This window comes from Rhinatrema bivittatum, chromosome 5 (assembly GCF_901001135.1).
Source record: "Rhinatrema bivittatum chromosome 5, aRhiBiv1.1, whole genome shotgun sequence".
Classification (NCBI taxonomy): domain Eukaryota; kingdom Metazoa; phylum Chordata; class Amphibia; order Gymnophiona; family Rhinatrematidae; genus Rhinatrema; species Rhinatrema bivittatum.
Genome location: NC_042619.1, coordinates 248,750,023 through 248,766,983, shown reverse-complemented (window position 1 = coordinate 248,766,983; position 16,961 = coordinate 248,750,023). Strand labels below are relative to the sequence as shown.

At 46.0% G+C, this 16,961-nt stretch overlaps 1 protein-coding gene across 16 annotated transcripts in view; it reads right to left on the bottom strand.

The window, feature by feature from the left end:
* ANK1 (ankyrin 1) overlaps positions 1 to 16,961 on the bottom strand; it is a 332,523-nt gene that overhangs the window by 130,973 nt on the left and 184,589 nt on the right. For all 16 annotated transcript variants that reach the window (XM_029603733.1, XM_029603731.1, XM_029603734.1 and 13 more), the window contains 8 exons: positions 14,126 to 14,224; positions 13,202 to 13,399; positions 9,389 to 9,487; positions 7,494 to 7,592; positions 6,341 to 6,439; positions 5,744 to 5,836; positions 4,659 to 4,731; positions 1,590 to 1,686 (listed from right to left, as the gene is read on the bottom strand). In XM_029603733.1, coding sequence (XP_029459593.1) covers positions 1,590 to 1,686; positions 4,659 to 4,731; positions 5,744 to 5,836; positions 6,341 to 6,439; positions 7,494 to 7,592; positions 9,389 to 9,487; positions 13,202 to 13,399; positions 14,126 to 14,224 — 857 coding nt within the window. The remainder of the gene's footprint in view (positions 1 to 1,589; positions 1,687 to 4,658; positions 4,732 to 5,743; positions 5,837 to 6,340; positions 6,440 to 7,493; positions 7,593 to 9,388; positions 9,488 to 13,201; positions 13,400 to 14,125; positions 14,225 to 16,961) is intronic.

The window sequence follows — 16,961 nt, the reverse complement described above, 5'->3', positions numbered from 1 at the left end:
TCAGGGTAGACTTATCTGGGTAAGTCCCACTGAATTTTTACCTAAAGTTACCCAGGTAGATTCCTGCTCTCTGTGCTGCTGAATATGGACCACAACTAGAAGGATGCATGAAACATTCTTTTTCCTGTGTTAATCATTAAGCTACACCTCCTTCCTGTACTTATTAATACTTACAGAAAAATAACTTCCAAGAGCTGAAAAAATGCACAAGTATTATGCAATACTGCACAAAAGAACATGCAGACAATGAGCATCAATAATTCACATTACTGCAGTAAAGTGAATTGCCATTGCTCACTGTCTATACTTAATGCAGTAACATGTATCAGAGGTGCTCATCACCTATATTTTCTTTATAGAAGTAACATGCATTACAGGTGCACATCACCTGTACTTTCTTTACTGCAGTAACATATCATGGGTGCTCACTGCCTGTACTTTCTTTACTGTTGTAATGTGCATTGTGGGTGCTCACTGCCTGTACTTTATGACAGTAACATGCATAATAGACACTCACCTCCTGTACTTTCTATAGTGAAGTAACATGCATTGTGGGCACTTGCCGCCTGTACTTTATAGCAGTAGCATTCATTGTGGGTGCTCACCACCTGTGAGTTATAGCATTAGCATGCATCACGGGTGCTCATCGCCTGTACTTTATAGCAGCAGCATGCATCGAGGGTGCTCACTGCTTGCACTTTATAGCAACAGCATGCATTGCAGGTGCTCACTGCTTGCACTTTATAGCAGCAGCATGCATTGCAGATGCTCACCGCTGGTACTTTATAGCAGCAGCATGCATCGCGGGTGCTCACCGCTTGTACGTTATAGCCACAGCATGCATCGCGGGTGCTCATCGCCTGTACTTTATGGCAGTAGCTTGCATCGTGGGTGCTCACTGCCTGTACTTTATAGCCGTAGCATACATTGCAGGTACTCACCGCTTGTACTTTATAGCAGCAGCATGCATCGCAGGTGTTCATTGCCTGTAGTTTATAGCACTAGCATGCATTGTGGGTACTCTCAGCCTGTACATTTGTTACTGCAATAATGTGCACTATAGGTGCTCTTTGCCTATATTTCTTTTACTGCAATATCATGTATTCAAGTGGGTGCTCGTGGCCTGTACTTTCTTTACTGCAGTAATGTGCATTAGAGATGCTCATTGCCTGTACTACAGTAACGTGCATCGTGGGCACTCACCGCCTGTAATTTCTTTAGTGCAGCAACATGCATCAAGGGTGCTCACCGCTTGTACGCTCTTGATTGCAGTAACGTGCATTGCTGGTGCTCATCAATGATCCCAGCACAGAATCCACAGCATACATAGTACACACAAATCCCTAGTAAAGCCCAGCACAGAAGCTTTAGCACCTATAGCTCACAGGAGACCTTGGAACATGCCAGCCCATAGCTCAGCATACAAAGAACACGGGAGCCAAAGCAGAACTCTTGCTTCCCTCTCGTACATTTGCATTGGCAGTCCCTCTTTTCTCTCTCTTTCTCTCAGACACAGTCCTTCCCCTCTTATATCTCATGTGCTGGGTGCATTTGTTCTAATGTGATCTATGCCACTTTGTGTTTCTTACACTTGGTCCAGTTTAGGTACAAACTCCAGCATCTCTTTCTCTTCATCTTGTTCTTGGGATTCCTGTCTCTCATGATTAGGTCCAATTAGGTCTTCTCCTGAAACCAACACAATTTGAAGGTAATAGAAGAAGAGGCAAATAGAGAGACAGACAGGTAGCAGGACAGGCTCTCTCTCTCTCTCCCACTCTAACAAGATACGCCAGAGTGCAGAATGAGGAGGTGCAGTCACTATGAGAAAAGGGATGAAGTGGGAATGACCGAGCATTGTTACTGATCCTACATATCTTATCATGGTTTTGCGGAAAATGAGAAAGATGAGGCAGCCAAGCTCCCTTAGTTTGGAGCTATTTGATGCTTTGCTTTAGTCTACCCATGGAGACAGATTATGTTCAGGCCCTGGATTCAATAGTTGTGATTTGGTGGAAGTTGTTGGTGGGTGGGCAGGGGAGAGAGAGAGTGACAGAAGGATGATAAAATAGAAAGGGGAGAAGCAACAGTTGAGATAGGGTGTCTAGAGACCTAGGTCGTCCCCAAAGTTTGGAAGTTTTAGATGCTCTGAGATCACTCTGGGCACGTTTCTGGCATATTTCATATCTACAGAAGTCCAAGATGTTGGTCATGCTGCAATAGAATTGACAGTAAACAATGATTTATTAGTAGTCAAATCAGTTTGAAAGTATTTTATGGACTGATCCTGGTACGTACAGGGAATGAAGATTTACCAGCATGGTATTACTATATTATAGATCAAACCAGACTTGCTCAACTGAAAGGAGAGAATTAGTATTTTAGAGGTCGATATTCAAAGGCTTTGTCTGGATAACTTTTAGAAGCACCCAGGCAAAAAAGCAAGCTTTGAAAATTTCCCTGGCTAAATTTTGTCCACACAACTTGTTACCTGCACAAAATTCGGCCTTCTAAAAAGAATTGGTGATGGCAGTGTTGCATGGTTAAATTTTAGCCAGTGAGCATGGATATTCAGTGCTAGCCAGGTAACGCTGGAAACGTACCTGCCCTAAAGTTAGCTGGATAACATTCGTCGGGTATTTTCAGTGGCAGACTTATCTGGACAAGACCGCTGAATATCCAGGTAAGGACACCTCGGCCACTTTCCTGCTCATCGGCCCACAGTTTACACAGAGGTCCATATTCAGCCGCTATGCAGCTGTGCTAGTTAGCAGGTTATACATAACAGGCTGACTAGCAGGGTATATTCAATGGCGTGGTTGCGCCGCTGAATACAACCGGCTATCTGAAAGTTAGCCGGTTAAGTTATGCGGCTAACTCCGCTCCTATCCTGCCTGTCCCCGCTAGAATTTAGCCGGATAAGATCTGAATATAGCTGGGTAAGCCACTTAGACAGATAACTATTACTTTGTCCATCTAAATGGATTTTGAATATGGACCTCAAAGGGTCTTTGGGAGCCTTGCCCCTCCAGGAAAATGTTGTACAGTTTCTTCTCTTTGTAAGGTGCTTCTTGCAGCATGAAGACACATTTTTATGCTTGATAGAAACATTTGGAAATAATTTGTGACTCAGAAGATAACGGATACGTTTTATTCTGTCCAGTCATCACATTTAAGGCTGATCTGCCCTTTGTGTGGTGTCTCGCAAGCCTTCAGCGCAGTCCTTTGCTTGCTGCCACCTCCCTCCCCGGACTCTCTTGCCTGAGCCTCTCTTCCCTTTCCCTAGTCGTCCCCCCCACCCCCCCGCCCTCTCCACAACTCTTCCCTGAAGTCCTTTATTTACAAGGCAAAAATAACCCAAGGTCTCCATCATCTCCCTGCTGTGACTGCTACCACTTTGACTGAGAGCAGGAAAAGCGTTTCCTAAGGAAGGATATTTACGGACAGTGTGACCAGGTACAGCAGGCCCGGCTTCTTCAGATTTGAATTATTCGGACAAAACCCAAGGTCTCACTTATTGTTCAGAAAAAAAAAATAAGCTAAAAGTACCCGAGAGGCTTAACATCCCCTCCAGGTAAACGAGTCTCTCTAGGGCAGGGTTTTTGAGTTTGAAGGAAGGAAGAAAAGTAGGAAACTCCACTAATTCTGGGTGAGGATGGTCCCTCCAGGAGAGGCCGAGGTAGGCCGAGGTCCTATTACTTATTCCAGTCCACAACGTCAGGCTTTTGCCCTCTTCTCTGAGATAAACCTCAGAGGAGCTTGCAAGGGAATAAGAATTCTGAAAGGGGGAGAAGGGCCAGACATCACTTTTTCATTTCACAGTTCATGTTCGGCCTGCGCTGAGGCTGCGGAGGGGGGTGGGGGTGGGGGGGGGGGGGTGCGATGTGGGGGAGGGGTGGGGGTGGGGGAGCAGAGACAGGAGACTTTGTTCTAAACTGCATTCCCCTCTCCCCCCCCTTTCCTGTCATGACCTTGAGAAGGCAAAAATGAGGTACAAAGCATGCACTTGCTACCAACACAGCAGCATGGGCGCAGGCACACTGACAGAAAGACCCGCAGAAACGAAATGGTTTTTATGGTTATGGGATGCTACAGTCTCCGACTTTAGTGCCCTCACTGGGGTTCATGAGGCAATGAGGAGTGGAGCATGGGTTAGTGATTCGGAGAGCCGGTGAACACAAACGGAATTTCATACCCATTACGGGGACATGAGAAGTTCCTAGAAAGTAAAAAAAAAAAAAAAAGCAGGTTTAACAACCCAAGCTGCACGGCAACCAGGTCCAAGCAATGGCTTCACTGGGTCACACACTCCCTCTGGCTTCATTTACAAGGCTAAAGCTGAGGTAGCGAATACACAGACAGGACCAACACTCCCAGAAAGCTCTCTATAGGATCACAGGGGTTTCACTCGGCGACTCCAAGCTATGGACAGCCAGAGCCTCTTCAAACACACTGCAGTACTGCCAGCTAAGGGCACCACTGAAGCTGGGACTGAGGAGACGAGCCTGACTGAGGGCCTCAAATCACAGAAACCTGACAGCTAGTGACAGAAGTACTGACAACACCAGGAAGGCAAAGGTGAAATCCATGCACTGCCTGGATATTCTAAGGTGACTGCAACACCAAAGATACAGTTATTGATCATTCACATCTCCCCTTACCTTCATCCTCAGAAACATCCAGGATCTCATCCACAGTTTCAGGGAAGCTCATACGATGCTTCTCATTGACAGACTGTGGGAGAAGAGAACATAACATCCTCGTAAGCCTCGCTGCAAGCTTTTCACCAGGCATGAATGGATTCTCCCAGGAGAGACATCTCTCAGGACAGGGAGCAGGGAGTGTGTCAGGAAAGGGATCTCTCAGGACAGGGAGCAGGGAGTGTGTCAGGAGAGAGATCTCTCAGGACAGGGAGCGGGGAGTGTGTCAGGAGAGAGATCTCTCAGGACAGGGAGCAGGGAGTGTGTCAGGAGAGAGATCTCTCAGGACAGGGAGCAGGGAGTGTGTTAGGAAAGGGATCTCTCAGGACAGGGAGCAGGGAGTGTGTCAGGAGAGAGATCTCTCAGGACAGGGAGCAGGGAGTGTGTCAGGAAAGGGATCTCTCAGGTCAGGGAGCAGGGAGTGTGTCAGGAAAGACATCTCTCAGGACAGGGAGAAGGAGGTGTGTCAGGAAAGACATCTCTCAGGACAGGGAGAAGGAGGTGTGTCAGGAAAGACATCTCTCAGGACAGGGAGCAGGGAGTGTGTCAGGAGAGACATCTCTCAGGACAGGGAGAAGGAGGTGTGTCAGGAGAGACATCTCTCAGGACAGGGAGAAGGAGGTGTGTCAAGAAAGACATCTCTCAGGACAGGGAGCAGGGAGTGTGTCAGGAGAGACATCTCTCAGGACAGGGAGCAGGGAGTGTGTCAGGAAAGACATCTCTCAGGACAGGGAGAAGGAGGTGTGTCAGGAAAGACATCTCTCAGGACAGGGAGCAGGGAGTGTGTCAGGAGAGACATCTCTCAGGACAGGGAGAAGGAGGTGTGTCAGGAAAGAGATCTCTCAGGACAGGGATCAGGGAGTGTGTCAGGAAAGAGATCTCTCAGGACAGAGAGCAGGGTGTGTGTCAGAAGAGGCATCTCCTGGGACAAGGAGCAACAGAAGTGTCAGAAGAGATGTCTCCCGGACTGGGAGCAGGGGGTGTGTCAGGAAAGAGGTATCCTGAGTGGATCTAGAAGCAGGTGCAAGATAGATGAAAAGACTTACTGTGATGCTCGTCTCCTCTGTAACAATTCTGAGCACATCCGTTACTGATATATAGCCAAGTCGCTGGGCAATAGCCAGTGGTGTGTTACCATTCTGAAACACAGGATGAGAGAGACACACTCAAGGTACATTACACAAGATAAAAACTCTTATCTGAATGCTGTATCTGGGCTAGGCTTTGCTTGCAGTGTCCGATAGCCAACACAATCTATGTAAGCGTGCTGGCAGGGTCATGTAGAGATCTCAGCCCTTAGCAGACTCTTAGTTTATCTCACTGGGCGGGAAAATTTCAGTAGTGAGTGAGTGCTACAGTGGGATCACACCCCGTAACTGCAGGCTCAGAGCACGAGTCATAGTCTCAAGTGCGGAGCACTTCCCTCATCTTGCTAAAGCAGGAAGCAGTAAAGTTAATGAGCATGGGGTCACTGTGGTGACCTCATAAAAAAAAAAAAAGAAAGAAAGGCACAGGTTAAGGCTGCAGCTTGTAAGTGAAGGGGAAAGTCCCCAGTTCCTGAGGGGGGAGTCACTGTCTATAAGAAGGGAACCCCCAAGTCCATAAGAGAGCGTGCCAGGCGCTTCCAAGCTCTCCAAGCTCACCGCACTGGTTTTGTTGGGCGAGGCACCGTGCTTCAGTAGCAGTGTTACGATGTCGGTGTGTCCCTGCTGAGCTGCCTGGTGCAAAGGAGTGTATCCCAGCTGCAATGAGATACAGACAGTGACAGAGAGAGTATCTCCACAATCCAATCATTCTCCTGTAGGCAGAGAATATCTCCAGAACCCACTCGGTTATTTTCCCCTATGCAGAGATTCATTCCAGAACAAGGTCAGTCATTCTCCCCCCAGGCACAGACTAATAAACAGTAAAAGTGAATTTTGTTCTTAATTAACACAACAAAAAGTCTCAGACCTATCATATTTCGTTTCTATTTCAGTCTTTTATTTTTACTTTTCATGTCTGTTCCATTTTACAGGTATGATTCATCCTATTACAATTCTATATGGTTCAATTTCTCATAGAGTTGTTTTATCATACACATATTTTTAATAAAGGCGTTTAAAAGCTGAAAGGTTAACTATTGACCAGATGAATGAAATCAGGATTGCAATGGCTGAAATGTGAACTTGCACTGCTTCTGTTGTTTTGCTGAAGTTTGGGAAACTGAGGCCGGTGATCACCAGGCATGAATGGATTCTCTCAGAACAGACGTCTCTTGGGATGGGGAGCATTAGGGTGTGTCAGGAGAGACAGCTCCTGGAATGGGGGGCAGGATTGTGTCAGAAGAGATGTCACCCAGGACAGGGAGCAGGGTGTGTATCAGCAGCGACATCTTCTGGAATAGAGGTGCATGGCTGTGTGAAAAAAGAGACGTCTTCCAGGATGGGGAGCGGGGGGGGGGGGGGGGGGGGGGGGGGGGGGTTTGATTCAGGATAAGATTTTCCAGGACTGGGAGCAGGGAGTGTGTCAGAGAGATGTTTGCCAGGATAGGGAGCAGGGGATGTGTCGGCAAAGATGTCTCTCAGGACGGGCAGTATATCACCCATATGAAGGAGGATACGTTAAGCAGTCCTGTAGCAGAAGCCTATACAGATTTGTGTGAGAAGTGTTTCTACAGGAAGGGCAGTTATATAGGAAAAGATGCATAAGTTCTAGTGACTGGTGACAGGCTTATAGAAGAAGTACACAGGAGGCTACAACCAGCTTTCTCCAGTTTACTGCAGGACAAGCAGATGAGTGTCAGGATCTCCTTACCTTTGTCTTCGCATTCACGTTGGCTTGGTGCTGCTGAAGGAACTTCACCATTTTGATATTCCCATAATGGCTGGCCACATGCAATGGAGTGTAACCCATCTAATGGAAACAGATGGAATAAATGAAACATCATTTTTCTGTGGCTCCAAATTGGCCACTAGAGTGCACTAGAGTATGGTTTGTGTGTTCTGCTATCTTTTACAATGGGGAATTTCTAGTTCAGGAAGTTCAGAGAAAGTTCAGTGGGTGTATGTGAAAGCTATCTGAGTGACAGGGTTGTTCTTCCCTGCAAAATCTGGTGGGGGGGGGGGGGGGGAAGAGGGGTGTATAAAACTGCCTCCCACAAGGCATAGGGAGGAGTTCTGTGGATTTTGAGAGTTTGTGGGGTTTTGCAGGCTGATGGGCACTCAGAAGAGTTTGAAAGAAGCTTTGGAATTTGAAGCAAATGAGGAAGACCTGTGCTGGAGGCCAGAAGGCCAGCAAGAAGCTAAGGTCCTGTCTTGGAGCTCAAGTGCAGTGACCCCCTGAAGCAAGGAGAAAATGTTGTCTTGGACCATCTCTGCAAAGCAATCTAGGAACTTTATCAAGAGAGACTCTGTAACTTGTTACTGGGTCAAAGGAGCAGAGGGCCTCTCCTGGGAATGATTGACTGTACAAGACCTGAAGTTGGGAGATTAAGGGAAGGAGTGTTGGAATGTGAATTCTTGTATCTTAACTGTTTTTCCTGCTGTGTCTACCTGTTTTGTGTGGACTTAGAATTTTTGTTTTGTTTTGTGCTGAACTGGTTATTTTTTAGAGTAAATTTTACTGTTTGGAGCACCAAACTCGGTGTGGACTGTGTTTTTTGTTCTTGAAGGTAAACTCTGCCCAGCTGGCCTTGCAGGAGATCCTGTCCTTGGGACCCAGCAACAGTACTGCCCCAGCCCGGTGGAGTGAATCCAGTGCTCTCCAGGGTCTGGGAAGGTTACCCCTGGCTGAGGGGAAGGGGTTGTATTTAAAAATCCTCTCCCTGCTCCTGCCTACACTGACCCTGTGCTGGGTGCATACAATGGGATTTCCATCTCCAGCATGGTCAGTCCCTCTCCCACTTCCTAGCAATGCTGCTGCCTGCTCTGACCCTGTGCTGGGGGTATACAGAGCGGCTTCAGTCTCTAGTATTTCCAGTCCGTCCCCTGTCCCAGCCTTGGTCGTACCTGAACTATTCCTATACTGTAAAAGAAAAATATATACACTTACATATTTTTCCCATGCTGAAATTATTTACATATATTTGTAGAGCTTCCAACCATTTTCAGAGCACTGTAGACTTGGTCCAAGAAGTGTGGCGCTATGTAAGTGTAACAAAATACAAGAAAATATTCTCCTGCACTTCTATTCTTTCGTCTGATGTGCAGAATGTGTAGGCTGTATGGAGATAGTTTTCAAAAGAGTTACCCACATAAAAGTAGCATGTATTTTAGCAATTTTCAAAATGTTACGCGCGCAAAACATTTTGAAAATTACCTCCTTTGAACGCATGCGTGCGTGTGTACGTATGACATGGCGTGAGCCTAGATGTCTGTGTCTGAGTTTACAGAGGGCAAGTTTCAAAACCAGTGAGGTGGGTAAAGAGTGATTTACTCTGGTAAACTGCCCCCCTGAGAGGTGGCACTCCCACAGAGGTGCTGGTGGGGACGGGGAAATAGCACAGGCAGATTACATTTTCAAATCCAGCATGTTATTTTCTGTTGAAATTTCAACCTGCACAAAAAAGCAAGTGCAAAATCTATGGGTCCCTTTGTATCCATCACCAGTTTTCAAAGCACCAAGAAGGGGGTGGAGTGAGTCTGAAAATCTCCCCTATAAACCTTATTTTTTTGTAGGAATTTTTCAGGGTGTGACCGCTGCTGCTTTACCCGTGTGGCTGCATCCACCGTAGCTCCATGATTCACTAGAGCGTCAGCGGCAGGAACGTGTCCCTCCTGAGCTGCCAGGTGAAGGGCAGTAAGGCCGCTCTGGCAAAGGGAGAATCTCAGAATTAGTAGGGAGGAAAGCAAATGGCACACCTAGAATATACTTTAGAGACCGACATCTCGCACAACTGGAGAGATCAAAGCGGCAATATACAGTTCTACACATCTGGCTGTATCCCACGTCTAATATAATCGCACTCCTGTAGTAGCTTACATGTCGCTAGATGAAGTATTGTTATGACTACAGATGTGATCATCCATCCAAGCCTGATGTTACACACATAAAAAGTGGATTGATCATCTATTATTATTTTTATTATTGACTATCTAATGTTGCTGGAAATTCTCCCATTCTGATATGTAGCATTTTAAACATCCAGGAAAAATGCATGTGTGTTAAGCATCCTCCTGAAAGGATCAGAGGGTCCATGCCCTTTCACATCTGGAAGAGTCTCTAAATATATACCAAGGCAGGTGTGCTTTATGCTCTCAAATGCAAGAGTTGCTGTGTGCCCCATCTAGCAAAGAATACTGTATGTAGGCTACAACAGACTCGATTGCATGCCTTCTCTGTAATGGGGTCAGTACAATGGAATAGAATGCCCTTGGAACTGAGGACAGAAACAAACTACAAAGGAAACAAGTTAAAAATGTATTTGTTCAGTGCAATGTATAATATTTTGTTGTGGTGTTAATTTAATGATGTGATGGATTGGATTGGAAAGAAAGTGGTTTGCATTGAACAAATAAGAAACTGCAGTTTATAAGAAATGTTAAATAAATAAATAAATAAACAAACAAATAAATAGCCTCTATTTTTATTTATTTAAAAAATGAATAGCCCGCTATATGCAAAAGGTCAAAGCGGGTAACAACAAAACATATACTACTACTACTTAGCATTTCTATAGTGCTACAAGACATATGCAGCGCTGTACAAACACACAAAAGAGACAGTCTCTGCTCAATAGAGCTTACAATCCAATAAGACAAACATACAGGACAAGAGACGGGGTATTTCATAAAGGAAGGCAATGGTTAAAAAAAGCAAAATCTGCAGGTAAAAGGTTCCCTCTGAATTTGTACTTCTGCGGGTCATCTGAAAATTGCCCTTTTACTGCAGAATCTGCAGCATTTTGGTAGCCCTTCTCTGGTGTTCTCTACTACGTTTAGACAGGCTCTGCATGTTTGGATGTCAAACTTCAGTCAGTTGTGGGGGGAGGGGGGGGTTGTTGTTTTTTTAACAGAGGAAAGCTGGGAATACTTTTTGGAAGTGTTAGCTAGTGTATCTATTTTTGCACAGGTGGAATCAAATTTTAAAATACAGGTTATCATTGGATTTAATACACAATTGGTTCCTGAAAACTCATCTTAAGTTGAAATGTTTTAACTTGAAACCAAATGCCCTATCAGAACAATGCTATGAATGTGAGATTGTGAAGACCCGATATCCTATTTTCACCAGAATAACTGGGAATTTACTATTCTATTTTGCGTTAAAAAGCACAGACACATTTTAAAGCATTAAATGTAACGTGCCAAGACTTGCCTACAGGACATTGCACTGACATTGTTCCAAGAAGAAGTAGTACCTGGCACTCTTTGTGCTTACAACACCTGGCCAGGCCTCACCGTCCTAAGCGCTTGAGCGTTGTAAAGTCAAAACATTGTAGCGTGGCATGATGGAAGTCTATCTAAAACTACAACCATGGATTCTTGTAAAGCGAATATCTTCAAGTTGAGGACTGTATGTATGTCACACTTGCTCCCATATAATGGGAGCTGAATGCTGTGGTAGGGCTTTAGCCCACACATTCACCAGCCTGGCGTAGGAGTCTGAGGACTGCTGTAAGTGAATATAAAGTAGGAAGTATTTCTGAGCAGAGTGAAGGGCATCAGTGCAGCGCCAATAGTGATAGCTCCTGCATATACCAAATATCTGGGGGGGGGGGGGGGGTTGCCGAATGTCTAACAAATATCTTCTTTTGCAATACTTTCTATTTGGCAAAAACCCAAATATTGTTAAGGGCATGCCTCTGGAATATTCACATTTCGGGATGTTTATGCTTGTCTATCTAACTTGTATGTCTGAGAATCCCCTGCTCCTTGTGGCAGTTTGAATTCCTAATGTACATGCTTTTTCTTTTGGCTTTTGATATTTGTTGCAGAATTAGCATAACCTTTATACATCCAATGACTGAAAAAGTACATTGGGACTTGTGAAACAGCAGCATGTATCCCACCACATCTGCCTAACGTGAGACACATATGATACGTAGAGGCAGAAGCAGGGAATGTTCTGAAGATCTGTTACAGCACAAAACATAGGAGCCAACTAAGGACTATGAGGCCGACGAAAAAAAAAATGTGCTGAAAGCGGGCGATGAGTGTTCAGCACCCACTTTCCTAATGCGCCCACAGGCACCTCTCCTGGGGGCGCCATGCAATATTTAAATTAGGGTTGCCAAGGAGGCGCTAGGGTCGACTGCGTGCCCCTAGCGCCTCCTTGGCAGCAGGCGCCCAGGAGAAGTTGGCTGTCCACGGGGTAAGAAAATGGACGCTGAATTTATCGGCATCCGTCTTCCTAAGCGGCGCACAGCCACAGGTTAGGGAAACGGACGCTGGTTAATTGAGCATCCGTTTCCCAAGCCTGACCCGCCGGCACTTTATAAAAAAAAATTTTTTTTTAATCTTTTCCTTCCTCTGACTTAATATTGCCACGATATTAAGTCGGAGGATGTAAAGAAAAGCAGTATTTTCTGCTTTTCTGTTCAACTTTTTGGGGTGCTCGGAAATTGATGCCTGCTCCGGGCAGGCGTTAATTTCTGAGCGCAAAAATGTGCGGATTGGACGCACATTTTTTTTTTTTGCATGTGGGGTGAATAACTAATAGCCTCATCGACATGCATTTGCATGTGATGAGCGCTATTAGTTTTGCTGCGTGTTGGATGCGTGTTGTGAAGGCGCTAATCCCCTTATAGCATAAGAGGCTGTGGACGCGCCTACACAACGTGTATCCAAGCACAGGTTAAACAGCTGAGCGCACTGTTACGCATTGGCTCCTATGTGTTTTTGCTGAAAATTTGTCAGACATCTAAGTAATCCAAATAGCCGTCTACATGTAGACTTTAGATGAGGGGAAGACAATATTCAAAGCCATTTACATGGGTACAAAGCGCATTCATTAGCTGTCTGAAAACTCGCTGTCCCTCCATGCATCTACAGGTACGTGCATCCTTCCACAACATGTGGACTTCTGACCGCATCAAAAGGAGGGCATTTGAGCGGTTGGAGGAGGAAAGCAGGCACATGGATGGCATTTTCAACTCCTTGCATGTACATTTTCCAGCAAAATCCTCCCCACAGGAAAAGCAGCTGCAAGTTATCACCCAGACTTTGTATCCACAGCAATTTTCAAAAGAAAAGCATGGGTGCATTTTCACTTTGAAATGTGGTCCAGAGCCTTGGTCCCAATGTGGACAGTCTGAAAATAGCCACCAAAGGTCCATGCACCCTTTTGAAAATGCCTCTATCACAGGGTTCCTCAATCTCCTCGGAACACACCTAGCCAGCCAAGTTTTCAGGATCTCTACAATGAATATGCATGAGTCCTGAGGACTAGGTTGAGAGACCCCCTGCTCAAGCATTACCAAACATACATCCTGACCAGCACATTTACCATCGCTCCTCCCTACAGCACACATGTGTTGCAGCAGTGCTTGTGAAATGATGCACAAGAAGCAGTGCAGCCAGTACCTTGTTTCCCAGGTTAACGTTGGCTTGCTTGGAGATGAGGAGAGCCACCATGTCAGTATGTCCTTCCTGCGCAGCGAGGTGCAGCGGAGTCACTCCTTGCAGGGACTCAGCATTGGCGGATGCGCCGTACTGCAATAGGCTGCTGGCCACCTCCAGCTGGTTCTGTTTGGTGGCGATGTGCAAGGGGGTGTAGCCATTCTGTCGAGGGAGTGAACCAACCGCAGGGATTACTACCAAACCACTCAAATCCAAACGCACCAAAAGCTTGGCCATTTCAGATACCCTCCAACATCTTGACCTCATCAACTTCAGATACAGCTCTGGGTTTTTTGTAAACATATTGTAAGATGCCCAGATAAACTGGGATAAATAATAATGAGATGAAGGGGATACAGGAACGCGTCAAAGGCAGTCTTGGGGCACAAGCTACTTTTGAAGGCAATCAAAAGAAAATAATGGTGTTTCTCTTGGGTTATCTTATCTAAACAGAAGGGGAAGCAGCATGAAACACCCCCAGCACAGTGAGTGCATTGCCCTTACCTGGGCAGAGCTGTGGGAGAGGGGGAGAGGCACACAGGCCCCACACCCCCAGCACAATGAGTGCATTGCCCTTACCTGGGCAGAGCTGTGGGAGAGGGGGAGAGGCACACAGGCCCCACACCCCCAGCACAATGAGTGCATTGCCCTTACCTGGGCAGAGCTGTGGGAGAGGGGGAGAGGCACACAGGCCCCACACCCCCAGCACAATGAGTGCATTGCCCTTACCTGGGCAGAGCTGTGGGAGAGGGGGAGAGGCACGCAGGCCCCACACCCCCAGCGCAGTGAGTGCATTACCTTGCTTGAGCAGAGCTGTATATAGGGAAGGAAGAAGAGACATGCAGCTGCACCCCACTAACCCCCAGCACAGTGAGCACATTGTCTTACCCGAGCAGAACTATGTGGGCTCCCTCCTTTGGATAGAAGTAGCTTTACAATGTCCAGGTTATTGTGATGGACGGCAACATGTAGTGGAGTCAGACCGTTCTGCAGAAAAGTAACAAAAGCAGCAATGTTTTACTGGCAGAGCCATCTGTATCCACATTTACCATAAAACCTTCAGTCTGCTTCTAGATTTTCTGAAATCACTCCAAAATTGCATAGTAACAAAGAGGTTATATTCAAAGGCTTTGTCCAGCTAACTTTTGGAGTTAGCTGGACAAATGGCAAGACTGAAATGTTTCCCCTCACTGAGCAGATACATTTTGTGCATGCAAAAACGAGCGCTATCAACGGCTGCTCCGCATCACTGGAATTCTCTCCCGCCAGATCTCCGCCAGGAACATTGTCATATCACATTCGGAAAAAAATTAAAAACATGGCTGTTCGCTCAAGCATATCCTTGAAGAAGCGTTATGGTAACCCGCACGGACCAACACCCCTCGGTCGCATCCTCTTTCCACCCCACAAAGGAACTGTTTTCTGCTAACTACGCTCTTATATAACGTGCCCAATTGACTCTCCTCTGTTTAAACTGTATATAATTTTTACCATGTAAGCAATTGTTCTCTGCTTACATGCACCGCTCTCCAGTTAGAAGTTGTTAATCTGTCCCTTTTTTCTAACATCCTTGTTCCACATTCCCTGTTGTAATGTAACTTTCGCTCTCAGTCTTAACTGGTTTACCCACCCCCCACCCCCTTAGTTTATTGTAAACCGGTACGATAAGACCTGGTCTTGAGCATCGGTATATTAAAAAGAATTAAATAAATAAATAAATAAATAATTTGATGTTAAATTGTCAGTTTTATGTGTTATGTTTTAGTTGTAATTCACCTAGCACAGATGATTTTTGCTATGGGCGAAATATAAATATTTTAAAGAAAGAAAGAAACAAAGAATAGAATTTAAGGAAGTATGGGATATGCACAGAGGTCCTTAGTTACAATAAAGTGCAAGGAAAGCCAGAGATGAAAGGGGGTCTTTGGCATTGTACGTGGAAGCAAACTGGACAGACTAGATGAGTCTTGTGGTCCTTATCAATAGTTCCTTGTAAGGTGTGTATGTGCATGACCACTTCACCCGGCCTGTACCACTGTGCTACCACCTGACTCATCCTTTGAAATCTGACCTCTTAGTGACCATATGATTAAAGTTTGGGATAAGCTCACTAAATTAAAGGGCTTCATCTAGCAATATTCATCATTGGTGCCCTAAGCGAATAGCATACTTTCCCCATGTATAATTTCAATAGTTTGTAAAGCAAGGAGCATCACTGGGATGGAAAGCTTCGGGAAACAGGGATGACAATTTTGAAAAGCCACAGGACTGCAAGCTCATTTTCAAAGGGAAACGTCTTGTGGAGTTTTCCTTTGAAATTATGGCTGGCACACAAAACATGGGTATGTTTGTACCACAAGAGATAGGCCAGCCTTCTCTCTAACATCCTGACTATACTTCAGGATGCATGCTTGCTCCTCAATGTTTGTCTGACCTCCAAATCTGTCTGTCGACTAGACTATAAACTCTACGGAACATGAACTGTCTCTTCTATGCATCTGTGTAGCATTGCATACACCGTGTAACACAGTATTAGTCATGTGGGAATTCTGTGCCACTGCGGAGCATAGAATTTCTCTGCTACGCAGCTGTGCAGAATCTGTGCAGAATTTGGCAGGCGTCGGCATGCCGCGAGCGGGATGGTCTCCGCTCGTGGCACATCTGGGCCTGCTTCATTTTCACCACAAGCGGGATGGCCTCCGCTCACAGCGAAGATGGAACAGGCCCCGTCCTGCTGTGAGCAGAGGCCATCTCACTTGCGGCAAAGAAGAAGGAGACCCAAGCATGCTGCGAGTGGAAGCCGTCCCGCTTGCAGCAAAGATGGAGCAAGCCCCGGAGAGAGTGAGAGTGTGTGTGTGTGTGTGTGTATGTGTGTGTGTATGTGTGTGTAAGACTGCAAGCCTAGGGGTGAGAGACAGCATGTATGAGGGTGCTTTTGTTTGTTTGTGAGAGAGGGAGCCTGTGTGAGAGTGTGTGTATGTGTAAGAAAGAGAGCCTGTGTGAAGGGATGTGTGTGTGTAAGAGAGGAAGCCTATACATAGGGGGGGTGAGTGAGAGAGGGAGACAGTGTGCAGGGGGTGTGAAAGAGAGACAGGTAGCCTGTGTGAGGTTGTATGTGTGAGAGAGATAGGAAGCCAGTGTGGATGTGTGTGCAAGAGAGGGAGGGAGCCTGTATGAGGGGGTGTGTGCGAGAGAGAGAGAGAGAGAGAGAGAGAGAGAGGGATCCTGAATGAGGGTGTGTGTGTGTGAAATAGAGAGGGGGAATCTGTATGAGGGTGAGGGTGTGTGTGCAAAAGAGAGAGAGAGATGGAGCATGTATGAGGGGGTGTGTATGTGCACTAGAGAGAGGGATCCTGTGTGAGTGTGTGTGAGACAGAGAGGGTCAGAGGGAGCCTGTGTGAGGGCCAGTACTGAGAGAGGGATCAAACTTTGGGAGTGGAGATAGAGTGGAAGGGATTGAGCCTAGACAGGGAGGGGAGAGATAGTGGCAGGTGGAGGAGTTGGTGCCTGACAGGGCAAAGTGAAAGGAGACTGATCAGGGGAGTAGGGAGAGAGCGTGAAAGAGCAACATAGTGAACTTCTAGGGAAATTCTGCTCAAAATATTTAAAACTCTGTATCTTTAAGTAATAACTTTTTTCTGTATTACATTTTACATTAATTACTTAAAGACTGTCATATATATTGTTATTTTGACCAATATCAAGTATGCAGAGCTTTAAGTTT